Source organism: Crocodylus siamensis, chromosome 4 (genome assembly GCF_052110815.1).
Source record: "Crocodylus siamensis isolate JL-2025a chromosome 4, ASM5211081v1, whole genome shotgun sequence".
Lineage (NCBI taxonomy): Eukaryota > Metazoa > Chordata > Crocodylia > Crocodylidae > Crocodylus > Crocodylus siamensis.
The window spans coordinates 168,001,817-168,020,653 of NC_143398.1; the positions used below are offsets into that span (position 1 = coordinate 168,001,817).

Here is an 18,837-nt window from a genome sequence, read left to right on the forward strand (position 1 = left end):
TCACCCTGCTGCCGGAAGGGAGCAGGGCTTGCTGCTGCTCCTAGGAAGCAGCCACCACAGTGGTGAGGCCAGGGGAGGGGAAGGGAAGAGAGCCAGACAGGGCCATTTGCACCACAGCCACAGAGGGAAGGAGTGGACCTCCACCCAGCTCTGTGCCATAAGTATGTGTCTAGTTTGTACGTTAATCCAGCCCTGCACGCACTGCCCCTGTGTGAACCACTCTGCTCCACTTCTTTTTTGTGCAGGTTTTTTTGAGCCCTGGTCATCTCAGGGCTCCATTTCAGGGTAGATATGTCAACTTTCAAGTGAAGCTTAATTTCAGGGAATATCATGATTTATCTCAGGGCTGTCCACCTGCTGGTTAAATTGTGATCTGCAGGACTTGTTGGAAAACATGCTGGAGCTGCTAGTTTGAGCAGCAACAGTATTAAGACCTCTATTAAAATCTTTGTTCTTGGACTGACAGGTTCATGTACTATTTCCTTCATCATTCAGAAAGGCCCAGCTAGCTTGTGTTTAGGCCAGTATCTCCATTCCAAACAGTGCTGGTGACATTTTTTTTCTGCTTTGCAACATTTCATTGGTGTTGCATTTAACAAAACAGGGATGGCTTAGAACCAGATCTCATTTTAACACCCAAAGCTTGGTGGAGGAAGGAGGATTGGGTTGAAAATTTTAGCAGTGGCTTATCTCTATCATGTTATATTCCAAATGATACCCACAATCTCTCCATGGAAAGATACCCAGTTCATGATCAGATACCAAGTTAATGATTTGTGGGTTTTGCTGAGATAAGGCAACTTGCTATAAGCCACCTTTGTGCTAATCAAGTGTCGATAATAATTCTAGATTAACACTAGAGTTCACTTGGTTCTATACTTCGTGGTCTCACAGTGCTGGAAGGGGGTTTGTTGCAGAAGGATGCTGTTTTTCCTCAGAATTATCTGCCTCATGGGAGTCCTGGTCCCGGGAAGACTTGGCCTGAAAATGCAATATGATGGGTGAGTGTGAATGCTGACAAAAGACTGCAGTCAAGGTTTATGTCTTGGAATAGCACAAGTAAAGCACAACAGATTATGGAATCAGTAGTGAAAGGAAGAAGGACCTGTAAATATGACAACAGTGTTGGGAGCTGCTGAAAGAGTTTAAGGTTAACAACAAAAAAGGCAACTGTACATTGGAAGTGCAAAGTGAGGGTCATCATCAAAATCAGAAAAGTAAGGATTAGAGAGAGAATATAAGGACAAGAAAAAATGGTGAATGAGTTAATGCAAGTCAAAGCAGATAATGGTTCAGTCCTCCAAGGTAAAGTGCATCTCCTTTAGGAAGTGTGCCCTTGGTTGAAATCCATTTGGCTCAGTATCTTAGGGAAGGAACTCATGAAAATTGGGCTTTATGGGAATAAGATGCCTTTTACAACTATGCTGGTAGCAGGAGGAAGGATATTAATACATTGAACATTAATATATGGGGGGAGGAGGGAGACTGTGAAAACAATGATGTCTCAAAAGTAAGTGGAATACTGAACTTTCAAAAATCAGCAGTAAGGAAAAGGGGGAAATAGAGTTCAGATAGAAAGCAAAAGAAAACTTGTAATAAACGTAACTGAAAGAAGAACTTGGGAAATTTTAAAATTACCAAATCAGCCAACCCAAACAAGTTTATTCAGAACTGTTAAGCAAATTAGATCTTAAAGTTACTGCACCATTGCTAATTGCTTTTGCAAAAACATAAGCATGCAATATTTTCTGTTCTTTTCTTTTCCCCAACTGCACATGACCAGGAATCCTGGTTTTCTCTGTTTAAAAATGGCAAATACTCAGGTAAAAAATTGCAAATTCTTTCCTTAAAATCCCAAAATTCATTATTAAAATGAAAGGCCACTATATATAGGTATCAGTTGAACACAACTTATTGATATATTGAAAATTTCAAAGCAATTTGGAAGCCTACCAGTGCCTCAATCACTATAATAAAATCAGTTCTATGTATTTTGGCATTTGATTTTGGGTTTTTCATTATGGAAAATTAGAGCTCCTGTTGAGACCACTCTGTACATCCCAGGGAATTATGCACAGAAAAATTCAAAATGATGCACAGGAAAACTCAAAAGTATCCAGAATTAATTACTTTTTTTTTTTATGAATTAAACTAAACAGAACACCATTTGACCGTCTTTAGAAGTATATGCAGGTACTTTTTATGGATGGGGGATGGATGTGGAGTCTGTGTGTAGGGGGATTTGTGAAGGTGTGGGTATGTATGTGGGGTTTGTGGGAGGGTGTGGGATTTTGGGGGGACTGTGAATGGGTGTGGGGATTGTGAATGGGTGTGGGGTATGTTAGGGGTTGTGAACAGGTGTGTGGGAGGGATGTGGGGGTTTGTGGGCAGGTGTAGTGTTTGTGGGGTTTGTGGTGCACAGCCCCCAGGGCTGGTGGCTCAGTGGCACATGCCTCTGGCTGAGTCCCAAGGCCTGTACATGCTGGCACAGAGCTGGATCAGCCTGCTGGCATGCGCCTTCACATCAGACCAGGCTGGCTATGTGCCAGCACATGCAGATCATGGCACTGCATGCAGGAGCTGCATGCCATTGAGCCAGGTGGGCTCCATGCTTCCACATGGGGCTTCTAGCACTCCAGTGGGAAGCTGCATGTGGAGGCAAGCAGAAACCCACCTGGCCCAATGGCATGCAACTCTATGCCTCTATGTGCGGCTTCCTGCCTGGCCTGATGGCACACAGCTCCTGGTCCATGTGCCATCAGGCCAGGCTGGGCTAGCCCTTCATGTGGGGCTTCCAGCACTCCAGTGGGAAGCTGCACAAGGACGCATGGGGCATGGAGTCATGTGCCATTGGGCCAGGCCGGCTCCTGCTTGCCTCCATGTTCAGCTTCCTGCTAGGGTGCTGGAAGCCTCATGTGGAGGGCTGGACCAGCCTAACCCAGTGGTGCATGGATGACAGCAGCAGCTCAGCACCTGCCGCAGCCTCTGGCATGCTGCAGTACTGCACCATGGCCACTGCCTCGTTCTTGTGGTAGTGGGGGGCAGGGTTAGATGCCCCTCCTGTTCAAAACTCCTTGGTATGCAGGTAAAAGACCCTGCCTGCCTACCCATCCCTACCTCTGGTGGGGAGCAGGGATGCTACTTGGGTTTTCCCATGTTGGCCTGAGATTGCCCATAGACTCTTCCCTACTTCTTCAGCCCCTACCCACACACCCCTGCCATGCCCTCCACCCACCTTGCTGGCTCTTCCCACAGCCCCCAGCCCTGGCAGTTACCTGCATCCACACCCACACCCAACCTACAGGGCCCCCCTCATCTCTGCTGGTGCCCCTCATTCCTGACCCACAGCCCCGTACTCCCTTCAACCCTGCCAGAGGGGTCTCCAGCCCCCTGCAAGCTTTCCTTACCCCAAAGGCTTCAGGAGTGAAAGTGAGCCTGAGCTAAGCCTTGGCTGACTCGAGAGTATCAGGCTCTGCCCCTTCCCCCTCTCCCCCACTCAGGACAGGGCTTAGGGTTTTTCTCCCTTTTTGCAAGACGCTTTTGCAGGCTTGAATTCTGCAGCCTGCAGACAGCTCTTTGCAAAAGTAAAAAATCTGTCTGTTTTCCCCTTAAAATGAAAAATCTACTCTTTTCTCAGATAAAAGGTAAAATCCACATTTTTCCCGTTTTTCCGTGGGAAATAGAAAATCCAGATCCTTCAATTTGGACATTACAGAATGAAATTCAATCTTAAAATGAAAACAAATGTCTCAGTGGTGTGGAATGATCCAAAAACATAGATGGAGGTATATTTAAGAAAACTTGGAGTGGTTCAAGGAAGACTGAGATAGGGAAAACTTCCTGACAGCAGGCTAGGTTATCTTCTGTGTGCTATTGGCTCATGCCAGGGACAGAAAAGGCCAGCTCTTATTCTACCTATGGGGTGTCTAAGTATCAACATATTGCACCCTGCTCAAGTCCCTGAAAGCTGAGTGGGTCCTCTGCCACCTCCTCGCTGCTTCCCATGCTCAAGCAGGTTTTTAAATGCCACTAAGCCACTCATTCCCATTGCAATGCTATCTGCACTTTAAGATGCCTGAAAACTTTAAAAATCTAGTCCTGTTTCACTAATAACTGATTGCTTAGTAGGAGGTTGCAATTTGCGGGGTATGGATGGAGGAACATGAGATGAGGAAAGCAAGATGTCTGAGTTTCTAACTACAAAACCAGAATTACACAGATGTGAATGGAAGTGCTGGGGACTGCCAAAGTAACCACAGTCCAGGGATGTCCATCCTAACAGGACAATGTCAGGAGGCTGGAATCTGCCCAGTGTGTGAGACCAACCCTATTTCCTCCACCAGCAGCTCTTGCACAATGGACACAGCTTCCTGCTCTCCCTGCCCCCTTCTTTTTTTCTATATGGACTATCCATATATACATATTTTGGAGCCTGATCCAAAGCATATTGAATTCAGTAGAAAGACTCACACAGAATGTAATGGACTCATTACCTTGGTTTCTAGCTGTCACCTTAACTGTGTTCAGGACTAGGCTCACTGCAAAAAGAAGATTATGAAACTGAGCCTAGTCCAGCTACCTTGTGTTTTAGGCTGAGAGCAGGATGCTGCCTGGCAGCACTTAAGTGAAAGGAAGGTCATTTAAAAAGACCAACGGGGCTTAACTCTTTTATTTTAATTTGCCACCTATAACACAGTTCTGAGCAGCCAGTTGGAAAACAGCCTGCACCGGGACTGTTGGTTTAGCAGAGTGAGAATGCTTCACCGTGTTCTTATCAGAAAAAACGTTGTTCTTGATTGGCCACATGGATCAACTTTGTGCTTCTACATCAAGAAACCTAGTCCATAATCATAAACGAATGGATGCTTTCTCATCTCAGTGTGCTGTTAAAAATTATCTGTCTCCACATTGGCTATTGTAAAAGGTTTATCAGTAAATAAGAGCCAGCCATCTGGCAGCAATCTGACTGTCTGGCATTTCTTTCATTTGGTGTAATTAAGACATAATGTCAATGGGGATAGAGAGATATTACAGGATATTGTTTCTCTCCTGATAGACAAAGAACAAAGCAAGCCTAGGCATTTATGGAGAATAAACTCTGAACTGCAGCTGAGATATTTATTCTCAAAGTGGGAGATGTTTATCCTGTGTCTGCATAGACATTACTGCTGTTGTATCAAATAGTTAGCAATGCAAATGTAATCATTTTGCCTAATAGCCAAAGGTGCAACAGTGACAGCTTTCTTTTGAACTGGTAGTAAACAGCCAGTTCTAACTGGCAGAGAAAACTAATTTATTTTGTGTTTCAGCCAATCAGCAAAGGTCATATATATTTTTTTAATGCTTCCTATATTTTTCAGTGGCTAATGGGACAGTATAGCAAATTCTATTTGCATGTATGTTGAGCTGATATTGTACATTTGTGTATGGAAACGGAAATGGTAGCAGTTACAGCTCAACCAAAAACTGCGTATTATATTGATGATCATTAATGATTCACTTTGTAAGATGCTTGCAATAAGAGTTTCCATTATAGAATCTTTAAAAGTAAAATGTTTCCTTACTGCAAATGTACTACAAGTAGGGTGACCATTATAATTTGAGGGAAATCCAGGATTGTGAGGGGCAGGGGAGCTGCAGAGGGCCAGGCATGACAGCAGTGCACGTGCGCGTGTGCACAGGGGCACACACGCACATATATACACACACACACCCTGACCCCGTTAATCCTTCCCCCCTCCCCACCTTGACACTAATGCACAAGTGACTCCACTCCAACAGAGTCCAGACCAGGGACCAGCAGTGGGGAAAACTGAAGCAAAATTCCTAAGTCCAGAGCTGGATACGTGCAGGCAGGTTTGTGCCAATCCAGGAATTTTGGTTCAATTTTTTCCACTGGCTAGGGCACTGAGATACCCTCCAGAATCTGGGACCGTCCCAGCCAAATCAAGATGTATGGTCACCCTAAATATATAAGGATTTATCCATAGTCCTATAAAGTACTACAAGGACTTGATCCAAAGTCCTTTAAAATCAGCCGATTATGAGGCTGCAGTTCTTGGTTGCTAAGACATATAAATATTTCTGGTGTTTTAATTTTATAATGCTCCTAGCAGATAACTTCTAACTTACCTTTGGATAGTTTACATGCCATATAGCTGTCAAAGTTCACTTCCAGTCCTACTGGCACATTTTCTCATATCATATACTGATTTAAAACTCTTGTAATTTGTAATTCCACATCTGCTTGCTAGCAGATCCAGAAAGATGAGCTGTACAAACACTTTAAAAGAAACACTCAAAAATATTGTCTGAATCAAACCCACAAGTTTGTCTCACCTGTATTTGCAACTGTTTAACTTTATTCTCTTTAAGATTATTTTTTCTTCAAATGAATATATGCATAAAATGAAAGTCTTGCAACTTCTTGTGCAAACATATTCAGAAAGGAAGTTCTTATAATCTGAAAATCTCTTTATTTTTCTGTATTCTTGTTTAATTTTATTTTAATAAAGTCTTCCAGTCAGAAAGCAGGAATAATGCCCTGTGATTTTAATTGACCAGGTGTGTAGTGCATAGTGAAAGGTCAGCCATGCACATAGCAAATAGCCAATGAGATATTCACAAGACTAAACAGGGTTTGCATAAGCCTGCATCAAGCTGTTCTGAACAATGAATAAATAAGTCAAATACTAACTATTTGTGGTTTATATTTGAAACTCAATACTTTAAAAATTTAAATCTTAAAACCCAGTTGTCAGGTAGGTGTGGTCCATCTGAGGCTGGTGATCCCTTTTATTGCTTTGTCACATCTATCCAGGCATACTTTGTTCCTATGTGCTGGGATCCAGCTTCCAAATGGATGATCTAATTCTCAGTGAAAGTTACAAGTACAAATAGTGTTCATAAAGCCAAATGGAATTTGTAACTGAGCAAAGACATGTTTCCCAAACTGTCACATACCCCATGCAAAATTGAAAAAGATCCAGTAGCTATAATATTTCATAGAAGAATTACATCTCTATAGCCATCCGGCACTAGGATGGCAAATGCTGTATAGACATACTGATGACAGCCCAGCTACAGTGACACTTGCTAATCAAAGATACTTTGAAAGAGGATTAAGGGCCACTCTGAAGCTGTTCACTTGACAGGGCAATCTCTAATATCCTGTCTGTCAAGTTCTCTTTGGTAAGTAAGTAACAATGCCTTGTCAACAACAGGTAGGGAGAGTTGGGGTATGGATGGATGCTGCTACACAAACAATCTAGCACCTGGAATATATATTTATAGCAAATTTATGGTCAAATAATAATTATGGACCAGATTTTCTAAAGATAGTCTCTTGCTTTGCACTCATAATTATGTGTGCCCATATTTTGTGGAGTGCACAAAAGGCAGTCCTAAATAAGGCAAGGCTGAAAAATTGCGTCTGTGTCCTATGAGAAACAGCATTTCATTTGATTTCTTTAAAACAGTTTTTGAGGAGGAGCCTTTCTCTGAAGGTATTTCGTATGCAGGACTTAGGGCTATGTAATGATGGACACATAACTGACATATTATTCTTAGAAATCCTTATTATTCAGGTTGTATCCAACTTGCAGATTTTAATTGAACACAACTCTGATAATCTTTTGTGTGTGTGTTTGTTTTTGGATTTGGCTCCCATGGGTTTTGGTTCATGTGATTTTGTACTGCCTAAATTATACTTGGAGTTTTAGATGTGGGTAACCATTAGATCTCAAAATAAAACTTAGCTGAACTAACTCTTCCAGGCTTTAAATGGCATTCAGCATTAATTTCAGCAGATCAGGCTACTTACTCATGAGCTCATGAAATCAACAAGTGGAATTTATTCTGCTTTTGTAATAATTTTAGTAAGAGCATTTACACACAGTTTTATCACCGTTATAGAGTTTGCAGGTTCAAATAACTCCATGAAACTGGTATCTAGTCCAAAGATCACTGGAGCCAAAAGAAGTCTTATGTCAGATTCATTTGTCACTGACTCAGGTCTGTACACTGATGGATTCAGAGCAATCATATTCCAGAATAGTCATACAACACACTCTAATATATAATAAACACCATGCTTTGAAAGACAGAATGAAGGGGAAAAGATTCTTCCAGAGAGATGGTTGTGTAAAGCAGGGAGTCTAATTTTCAGATGACTTGGCTGAAACCCTAGCTGTTGCTGAAAACCGGTCTCCATGGGTGGATCTATGATTTTGAAATGAGCTAAAGCCTCTCCAAGATCGTGAAATAGGAGGAGAGAGATAAAGAGAACTAGCGGACAGTAAAATTACCCTAAGAAAGGTTGGCTTCATTAGTGGAACACCATGTCAATTAAAAAGGAGAGACAATCCTTAATATGACCAGTGAAAAACAATAAGCCATTAAGTTAATTGACTCCCTCAGCTGCCTGAATAGAAATGCACTCTTGTAGAGCAGGAATCAAAGCAGAGTGCTTCTCTCCTGGTCAGAAATTCAGCTTGCCCTTTAATATATGCTCCCCAGGCTTGGGAGGAATGGTGCTTAGTTTAAGTGAGAAAAAATGGTAACATGTCTAGCAAATAAAGCACCACTCTAGTCATGCCAGATGAAAACAAAAACAACCCCACATTATTAATATAGTGCATATATAACTTTTTTTTACTGTTTATTTAAAGTGATGAAATTTCAGCACGTCAACAAGGTTTGATCACCAAAAAATTCATCCAATGCTACAGCTAAAAAGGAAAAAATCTTAAAATCGTCAATTAATATTTTCAGTAATTTTTGTCATAGTATGTTTCTGTTCACAAATTGAACTTCATTATGGAAAATCTCACAAACATGTTAAATTTCAGAATATTGGCCTGCTATAATCATTGTTGTTGCTGTTACTGTGCCTAGTGGCCAGAAGAGCCACCGGTTTGAGGGAGTCCCTGGTATAAAGGCGAAGTTCCTGCTTTATCAGAACAAGGCATCAGGCAAAGTATCAACCCAAATCAATCTTTAGTTACCGTTAGGCAACTTTTTCTCTTTTTGTCTCCAGAGTCCAAATAAACAAAGTACAGGAACAACTTGACAGTGGTATACAGAAGGAAAACAGCAGTTTCTGGAGAGTTCTCGAAGGTTATAACTATACTGCCTATCATCCAATGGAAGAGGTGAGGAGGGACCCAAGCCTGACTCCCAGTGAAGCCAGAATTTCATTCTGTGTTTTTGATTCTCCATAGGGTAAATACTCTGTGTGAAGGACTGATGGATCATGAGGGTCCAAATAATGTTACTGGCTTCAAGCCAATATTCATAACTTATAGTTCATATTGTCATATTTAAGTATGCCTTTTCATTATTATGACAATTATTTGCCATATTTACCTGCATACCACACATGCTTTTTCCTGCAAAACTAGCCCTCCAATTGGGGTCTATGTCTTGAGCAGGAAAGCTATTTCTGCACCAGAATAGAAGGATAGAGATGTTGAAATGGCCTTAAGGGTCTCTGTTTCTCTCCCTTCTCTCCAGCCAGCATTCAGCAGGGCAGAAGCCGCTGCCAAAAGTTGCTGCTAATTTGGCAGTGGCTGTGATAGGATTAAAGCTTGAGCTTTTGTCTGAAGCAACCAGTGAGCTGGTTGAGGGCAAGCAAGCTACTTCATGTAGTTAGCTTTCAGCTCTGATTATGGAAAAAACCCTTTTTTCCCTTCAACCTGCCTTCCGAAAACAAGGCATGTATCTTATGGGGAGGGTGGTATGCAAGAAAATGCACTAATTAAGCTCTGAAAAGCTTGGTAGTGAATAGAACACCAATACACTGAAGACTGTTCCTGTCTTGATGAGTTTATAAGACAGAAGGAATGAGATGTACTCAGAAAACCGGAGAGGAAAAACTTCCTGTTTTTCCACATCTGGTGGTTTGCTTCCCTTCTCTGGAAGTACCCAGCTTTTAGAAAAGACTTAAAGTCAGAGTTAGAGGACTGAGACAACTAGACTGTTGCTCACATATCTGTGTTACAGTCTGATTAGAGGGTACTTGCAAAAACAGCCTTATGGTATTGCAGATGTAGAAGATGAGGGAGAGTGCACAGTAAACACTTGCATTTTTTGGTTTGTTGGCTGTATTGTGGAGAACTGCTGTTCAATTGAAATACGGTTAAAACTAATAATAATATGAATGGAAGGATGGATTTAAAGGCAGTGTTAGGATTTGGTGGAAGGAACGACCCAGTGCCCAGTGAAGTCAGTAGAAAGGGGCCCGTAGATCAAGAATGTTGGCTAGGGTACAAAGGATTGCTTGTCTTGTCCTGCAGTGACACAAGCCCAACCTGGATTTTTTTTTTTTTCTTTGATGCAAGTGAAATACTTTCGTCTTGTGCAAAGTACTTTCACAGCCTGAACTGTGCACCGAGTAAAATACTGCGTAAGCAACATAAAAAACATTTATATCTGGAAATGGGGGGAGAGAGCACAAGGAACTCCCTGTTAATGGCAGCAAGTCCTTTTGACTGTTTCAGATTTATCATTGGATGTATCAGATAAAGGAAAGCAACAGGGAACTGGTGACTCAGCATTATCTAGGAACAACATATGAAAAACGGCCAATGTATTATCTTAAGGTGAGTGAGGATCTATTATTAAATATAAAGGGCATCTTCATAAACTGGGGGCACGTCTAACATGGCCATATGGTGCCTTTGTTTATTGTGCCATCATTTAGTACTTCCTTTTGGAAGTACTAAAAGATGGTGCAGTAATGGCCTGTACTGCACCATGCTGCCTGCACACGGTTATTTTTGGCTGCTACGTCACCATAGCAACGTAGTATAACAAGGGAGTGTGTTGCTACGGCGCTGTAGTGGAGGCATCCAATGGTAAAAAGCCTCTTGTGTAGATGCACCCTTGGAGTTGTAAATGTCAAGGTTCAAACTTTCTCTAAAAGGATTCTTGTCCAGATTCACTGAAAAAATGGATGTTTTTGCTTTTAGATAGTATATTAGAGATGCCTGCTATCTCTCAGATGATTATAAAAAAATCTTTGAGATCACTGTTATGAAGTGAAGACACCAGGTTTGGCTAAAATATTATATAGTGGAGACAACATAATCAACCTTGTGTAACTGTATATGTCATAGCTGCTTCTCTAGTAGAGGGGCTGTCTGCTTTTAACACCTTCTATGAAATACCACCTTTCTACTGTGACTATTTCATGACAATTTGTTCAAGAAGTCATGGCAAAATGACAGTTTTAATCATTTGCTTGGCTATTATATAATCTGTCTTCAATGCCAAGTAAAATTAGACTTTCTCTTTCTGCACGTCTACTTCCAAAGAACATCAAAGTATGAACAAACAGTCCAGCATATGACTAGTATATACTGATTTTAAAAATGGCTTTATTGACACTCTTTGTTCAACAGGCACTTTAAAATTTTTGTTCTGGGATTATACTGAGATTGGGTTATCAGGGAGGAAAGCCTGTCATAATGAAACCTGTAATAGTAATGATTTTGGATGGCTCAGAAGTATACCAAAGAACACACTTTGTATCCTGTAATATGCTGGGCTGTTTTATTGTAATATAAGTTTTCCTACTGATCACTTTTTACCCTCCTTAGATCAGTCAACCAACAAATAAAATCAAGAAGATCATTTGGATGGATTGCGGGATTCATGCCATAGAATGGATCTCTCCAGCCTTCTGCCAGTGGTTTGTGAAAGAAGTGAGTCATTCTTTTCCTGTTTTCAGTAATAAAAAGAACATACAACTGGATACTTCAGTTCTTATCATCTGCTCTTTAAGAGAAAGCTGTATGCTTTCACTCTTAGTGATGGGTAATATTTACTATTTGTGCAGGTTTGGAGGCCCAAGTTCATACAATGGCTTGGTGGTTGATACCTTGTCCTCTCAATTTGACCCAAACTCCATTGAAGTGAATGGGAAGATTGCTATTTGCTATAGCAGGCTATACAGCAAGTTTTTTGTATGCATCCCAGAGCCACCAGGCCACGTGGAACAATTTAAGATCCTAAGGGTAGAATACTAGAAGATGTAGTATAGAGAGATTCCTTAACTTTTTGTGTATAGCTGTCCTAAAGCTCCTGCTTATCTGTGCAGCTTACAACAATAAAAGTAGTAGAATGAAGTATACATGTTATTTAATAGAGTGCCATGTCTGAAATGTGTTTGAGGTTGCAGTAGATGTCTTAGTGTGCTTGATGGGCAAGTGGAATTGAGGTTACCACTTGGGATCTAAGACCATCTGATTCTTCTATGCTAGAGCTAAACTAACATGTGTATGATCTTAATTGATTAATGCCAGGTTGTCTGATGCAAGTCTTTTGTGCTCTTTTTTTTCAGATTCTACAAAATTACAGAACTGATCCAAAGATAAGCAGCCTTCTCCAGAACTTGGACTTGTACATCCTGCCTGTTTTCAATATTGATGGGTATATCTATTCCTGGACCACAGTAAGTAAAGAAAACCCAAGAGCAGGAAAATCTGTCTGTTAATTGTGCAAGGATAAATCAAGAACTAGCAAAATGTTCATTTTATACTTCTGGAGGGCATAGTCAGCAGCAAAGTCTACACTTGCAGGTGAGTTTTTCTACATAGAGGCAGAATTGTCAAAGCCTCTCTCTTGCTGGAAGAGAGTGATAACTGTTACACATAACCACTCATCCGTGGGACAAAGGTACCACCTCCTCAGGAAATCAGCACTTCTTTGAGCTCAGAGGGTGTCTCTACACATGTGCTTTACTGCCGAGTAGACTAATTAGCTCCAAAAGAAAGTGTCATCATCTACACATGTATTAGGGTTCAGTAAACTAATTAATTCTGCCATAAGATAGTACTGCCAGAGCACAGTACTTACCTGTGCTGAAATAGATGTGTAGACAATGACAGCGGCTGGTTGGGGCACAGGGGAGCTAAAGTGTGGGGGACTGTCTGCAGCCTAGCCCCACACTATTAGCACCCTCATGCCCCAGCCAGCTCCTCCACCACCCAACATCATCACCTGGAGCCTGGGGCTGGCCTGCCTAGACCCCCTGCCATCCCAGAGCTGCTCTGCCCTGGCTTGAAGTGCTGTGGTCTCAGGCACATGTGTAGACACTGCACCTGGGAGCAGTTGCATCCAGCATGAACTGTCATAGAGTTTATTGCTCTGCCTTAATTGCATGTGTAGATACACCCAGAGGGATACAGATCAACAGTGAAGGCACTAGCTTCAAGGATCCAGAATCCATTTTTTCCTGCTGTCTGGGAATGACTACAATACTTCGAAATGTAGAATGCAGTACTACACATTCCCCCCAGAGAAGCAACAGCACATCACTGGACACCTGAGCAGGAATGGTGTCTTTTAAGGACAGTAGATAATTACTGGACTCCTCAGTTAGATGTATCCTTCCAAATATATCTCCCAAATGCGAATCCTCTCATACCCATTTCTTTTCCGGGTATTTTGGGTAATGTGGAGAATTAAAAAGGATGTGTCCAGTAGCTCCCTTTTTTGAATCAAGTGAAACCCCTTCTGAATTCTTATTTAACTCAGGACCTTAACAGGGCCCTGTAGGCTCATCTGTCCCAGTCTATATCCTGTCTGTCTCCTTGTTGAGTTGAATCTGTCTTTCATCATGGAGCTTTCCAAAATCAGACATTGCAACATCAGCATTTGGAGAGCTCCACTCTGCACTCTGTTGTGCAGGTGGCTCTCTGGAGAAGCATACACAGACTGTGCATAGTGTGCGCTGGACCACGGTGACTAAGCTTGGGCAGGGGGTATAATGTCAGGGGAGGCAAGGAACTGGGGAATGATAGGAGCATTGACTGGCAACCCCCCCTCGACCTTTCTTTTATAGTATCCCTTACAAAACCTGGGTCTCAATAGAATCAATCTTGGACAATAAAACACCACCTGTAATCTGGCATTTGCTTTGGAACAGGGTCACCTGCCCTGCTGCAGGGGAATGGCAGGGGAAGTTGCTGTACCACAGTTCACTTGTCTCCTATTGTACTGTGTATAAAAGTTCCCAACTTGAAAAGAGAGGTAAAGCATGTTCCCTAGCCACTCTTTAGAAATGCATCATGCACAGCAGTTAGATTGAATGGAGGTGTTATTTGGAATGGCAGGATTTAAGTGCTAGGGGTTTATATAGGATGTTGCTTTGATCATTATTCTCTTGTTTCAGTTATGTTATAACACAATGATGCAATTTCTGTTCAGGCACGTCTCTGGAGGAAATCCCGTTCTTCCCATATGAATGGCACCTGCTTTGGGACAGACCTTAATCGTAACTTTAATTCCTCCTGGGGTGGTAAGTTTTAAGTACTTGAGATTTGATACAGGAAAATATATGAAGGGGGAGGTGGAACAGCCTCTGAGCTATGTATATCTCTTACTCTAAAAGAGTAAAGAGTTGTAATATAGAAAACGCACACTTTTGATTCCATCAAGAGAGACTTATAAGTAGAAGCTAACTTGTAAAAATATCTAAGTCCTGATTTTCAGTTTGGCCCCAACATAGCATCTGATTTTGCAGGCAGAATTTTGCTTCTTAAATAACCCTGCCTCCAGTCTACTGCAGGTACAATCATTAGTTCTAGGCAGAAATCATCTTAGACTGCAGTATTTGTGCTGCTGAGAATTACAGCGGCAGCTGCAGACATGCAAGGGCAGTTATTTGTAGGTGTAAAATTGCTCATGCACCTCTGAAAAACAGGGCCTACCCTCAGCTGACTCCCTTTTATATATTTTACTTCCCCCACTACTTCTCTCTTACTTCAGGAGATCTCCTCACTAGTGCTGTACCATCTTCTCTTGGTGGAAGGCTGGGCTCCAGTATAAATTCCACAAGAGCCCTGATTTTTTCTGAAATGGAGGGTAGGAAAAAATATCTGAAAAGTGGAAATGATTTTCCTTTTGGTTCCTTTGGTTAATCCAAGGTTTAAAAATAATTAATTTCACTCTCATTATACTATTGGGATATCTGTTTAGTGAAGATAGAGTAATATTTTCCCTGTGGAACCTTCGTCTTGCGGCCAACTTTTCCAAAAATCAAACAATTTCAGCCTAAAACCCAAATGGTCGAATTCAGTTATCACTGTGGAGCCACTTGGAAGTTATGGTTTGGGTGGCTCATGCCTACATTCTTCTCTGTGGGACAGGTTTTCCTCATGGTTTCCTTTCCTGACTAGTAGAAGTGAAGCATTATGTCCCATGAGTAGTCTGCAGCCTGTAGTCTGATTATGGAAGAGACTGGAGACCTGAGAAAGCCCAAATGTAACTTGACTGCTCAGTGTTAACCTGAAGACACCACTTCTCCGAGGTACAGAGTTCCTCACCCTCTTGTGCAGATTTTGAAAGGGTGACAGTTTTGGAGGTGTGCAAAAATGACAGCAATGTTTTTGTGACATAGACAGTTCAGCACTTGGAGCACGTTTATGGCCCCCAAACACTTTCACATCAACCTAGCATCTGCTTTTAATCTTTACTTATGCTGGAGTTAGAAGTTAACAGATCAGTATTCTTATGTGAACCATATAGTTCCCCATTCTCAGACTCTCATATAAACGTCACTGTTCTCTCAAAATACATACTTATTTTGGTTTGCCTCTGATTTCCTGTACAGGTGTTGGTACATCCCATAACTGTTCCAGTTCAACTTTTTGTGGGCCTGAGGCAGAATCAGAACCTGAAACTAAAGCTGTGGCTAGATTGATTGAAAGCAGAAAAAGTGATATTTTGTGCTTCTTGACTATTCACTCTTTTGGACAGCTCATTCTCTCTCCATATGGATACACAAAGGAACCTGCAAGTAACCATCAGGAACTGGTAAGGCCACAGTTCCATAATATATGTTGGAGTCAAGTATTACATTTTCATTAGCTCTTGCATCCTGATCGCCTCCTTGATGATTAATGAGTCTGTTTAATAACGCCCATTATCTTCGTTGCCTCTTCTTAATACTGACAGTAGCAAACAAAGTACTTGTTGGTTTTGATATGGCATTTCTCTGAAGGGAGAAATGACATATCAAGATACAAAATCAATAGTTTTTCTTTAAAGAAAACACCACAACTTCCTGAGGGGATGGTGAACTTATAAAGCATGTACATTCTTCATTTACTAATTTGGAGCTACGTTCTCTTTCCCTATCCTATTCATATATCCATGTGTTATAGGTGAAGGTTTCTTTGCCTGTGTACTGCAACAATTCATCCTGATTCTTCACCTTAGATGATTATTCATGGATTATGAATGATATGAGCATTGTAGAAGTACTTTTCTCAAAATTTTGAAATCTAGTGCCCTACACAAAAACAAGCCTGTACTTAGTCGTACAGATATGTTTTCCATCCACAAAAGACTAGTTCAGTCCTCTGAACTCACGCTGGTAAGAGATACAACACAGATTTTCATTCTTCAGATGTGCAGCTAATCTAGTAGATTTGCTGACTATTAGCAGGGCAGTTTTTTAATTTTGCAATTTTTCTACATCATTTAAAAAAAAAAACAACCCACAAATTTTCACCCAAAAAGAACGTGTGTAAAATTTTCCAAAGGTTTTGGAAATTATTCCCTACCAGCTTGAGTGTTGAACTAAAAACTGATGCCAAAACCCGAAACCAGTGATATAGAAATGTAGCCTGAAACAGATAAGAATGCTGAGCCACTCAGAATAGTTCATGCATTTACCAGATAACAACGTCTTTATTTTCATTTCAAATTCATAGGTGGATGTTGCACAGAAAGCAGCAACTGTACTGAAGGGAAAACATGGGACCAATTTCACAGTGGGGCCAGCCTCTTCGGTTTTATGTAAGTTTGTGTTTTTTTTCCTATTTGCTCTGTTGTTACAGAGGAATAAGAAGCATCCTGATTCTGTAATACTGCTTCACCGAGTGCCCACTTAGAATAGTAAGGGATAAACAGGTTTATATACTGATCACCTGAATATGTGATGATTTTGTATGTTAAATAGCTGACCACATGAAGGCAGTATCAGTCAGTTGCTGGTTCTTAAAAAGAATGGCTTATTTGAATAATCAGAAGTCCCAGAAATGGGTTAATCATTTTATTCCTACTAAAGTCTTTGGAAAAATGTCCACTGATATGAAAGAAGCCAGGATTTCAGCCCATCTGCTAGAGGTTCAAATCCAAATCAAGTCTATAGTGACAATCAGACTTTATCATCTGATGACAGCTTGCTGTTCAGTGTGAAATAAGCTGGTTTCAGTCTGGGGCCTACTAGACTGAAGACCACATCACAGAAACCATTATCACAGATGATATTAGCTGGCACTCTTATTGATGCTTTCTGCTGGAGTATGGAAAAATCATGGAGAACTATCTTCCTTTACCCATAAAAGCTTTTCTCCTGTCCAGATAAGAATGAATCATGTTAGATAGATGGAGCAGAAGAATTTTTTGTATATATTTTTTATTTCCAAGATATGCATGTCCACTGCCTGGGTTGGTCAGTCCCTTAGTTGCATGTACTTAATGCATCTCTGAGTTGACACACAAGGCATTTTGCTCATGTAGGCATGGCATGATTAGAAATGATCATCCACTTTTAAGAAGCTGGGCCCATGTTTGTAGATACTTTAAATCTGTAAAGAGACAGAACTGCAAGGCAGATAAATTATATGGTCTGGACATAGGTTACAGTTGGAAAGTTTTCAGATCTGGAGTAAAACCTAGTAAAGCAGAAAATTTAATATCAGAATAGACAAATAATCCATCCAACTTGCCCTATATCTTGTCTGCAAAAGCAGCCAGGTCAGTCATTGGATAATGCTATCTTATAGCAACATAGTCCTCCTGGGCCATCCTGCTCAGTCCCCTGCATTTGCAGGCAACCATTTACTTAAGCATTCCCCCAGATCACTATTTCAGACCCTCATACACAACTCCAGGGCAAAACAACAGAAATACTAAGAACACCCTGCAGAAAACCATAGGCAAAGGCTAGCGGGGAGCAATTTTGCTTATGAAAGGTCTATGTAAAGATTTTAATGCAATCAAGAACTCCAGAACCTAGGTCCATTTCCCATTGTGAAGCACTGTTGTGTCTGCTTTGATGACACACTATGCTGCTTGGTTCAGGGATCTTGTAGTGATCTTGTATAAATTATAGCAAGAGAAATTTCTAACAAAAAAGTGCCTAATACACTCACCTCACCTCTGTTTTTGACTTCATAGACCAGAACTCTGGCTCCTCACGAGACTGGGCTCACATGATTGGCATTCCGTTCTCTTATACGTTGGAGCTGAGAGACAGAGGTGCGCATGCATTTTTTTTACCAGCAGACCAAATCCAACCCACATGTGAGGAGACTACTATGGCTGTGATAACCATCATTGAATATGTAAATCAGAAGTATTTCCCAAATGGGGCAAAACTGACCTCTGGAAATCTGTGTCTGAACCTGTTGCTTAGTGTCCTGTTCGTGGGGGCACTGTCTTAAGTATACCTATATAGACTGCAACAGGAAACGCCCATGCAGTGTGTAATATCAGTTCAAAGGGAAACACTGATGATACTTGGAGATCTGAATGCTATAACATTTAAATAAAGGATCATTACAGTACTTGCAAGCCTTTCTCCAGTGTTTTTAAAGGGGGAATAGGAGATGATCTGCCATCTAACAAAATCAGTCCCTTCTCAAGACCTGTGGTAGTGGATGGTTTGGTTCCATTCCTTTGATTCCTTAAAACAGGGGTGTCAGACATGCAGCCTGCAGAGCCCAAAAATCCAGCCCCTGGTGCTACTGTCTTTCTTGCACCAAACTGACCCCCCATCATGCAGTGCCTGGGATGTGTACCACCTATAGTGCTCACTTGGGT

At 41.2% G+C, this 18,837-nt stretch overlaps 1 protein-coding gene across 1 annotated transcript in view; it reads left to right on the top strand.

Annotated features, from left to right (window-relative positions):
• CPO (carboxypeptidase O) overlaps window positions 1–18,588 on the top strand; it is a 32,139-nt gene extending 13,551 nt beyond the window's left edge. Inside the window, exons 2-9 of the mRNA XM_090044840.1 lie at window positions 9,038–9,152; window positions 10,500–10,601; window positions 11,601–11,705; window positions 12,344–12,454; window positions 14,212–14,302; window positions 15,617–15,819; window positions 16,722–16,806; window positions 18,193–18,588. Coding sequence (XP_089900966.1) covers window positions 9,038–9,152; window positions 10,500–10,601; window positions 11,601–11,705; window positions 12,344–12,454; window positions 14,212–14,302; window positions 15,617–15,819; window positions 16,722–16,806; window positions 18,193–18,458 — 1,078 coding nt within the window. The 3' untranslated portion in view covers window positions 18,459–18,588. The remainder of the gene's footprint in view (window positions 1–9,037; window positions 9,153–10,499; window positions 10,602–11,600; window positions 11,706–12,343; window positions 12,455–14,211; window positions 14,303–15,616; window positions 15,820–16,721; window positions 16,807–18,192) is intronic.
• Window positions 18,589–18,837: the final 249 nt, after the last annotated feature.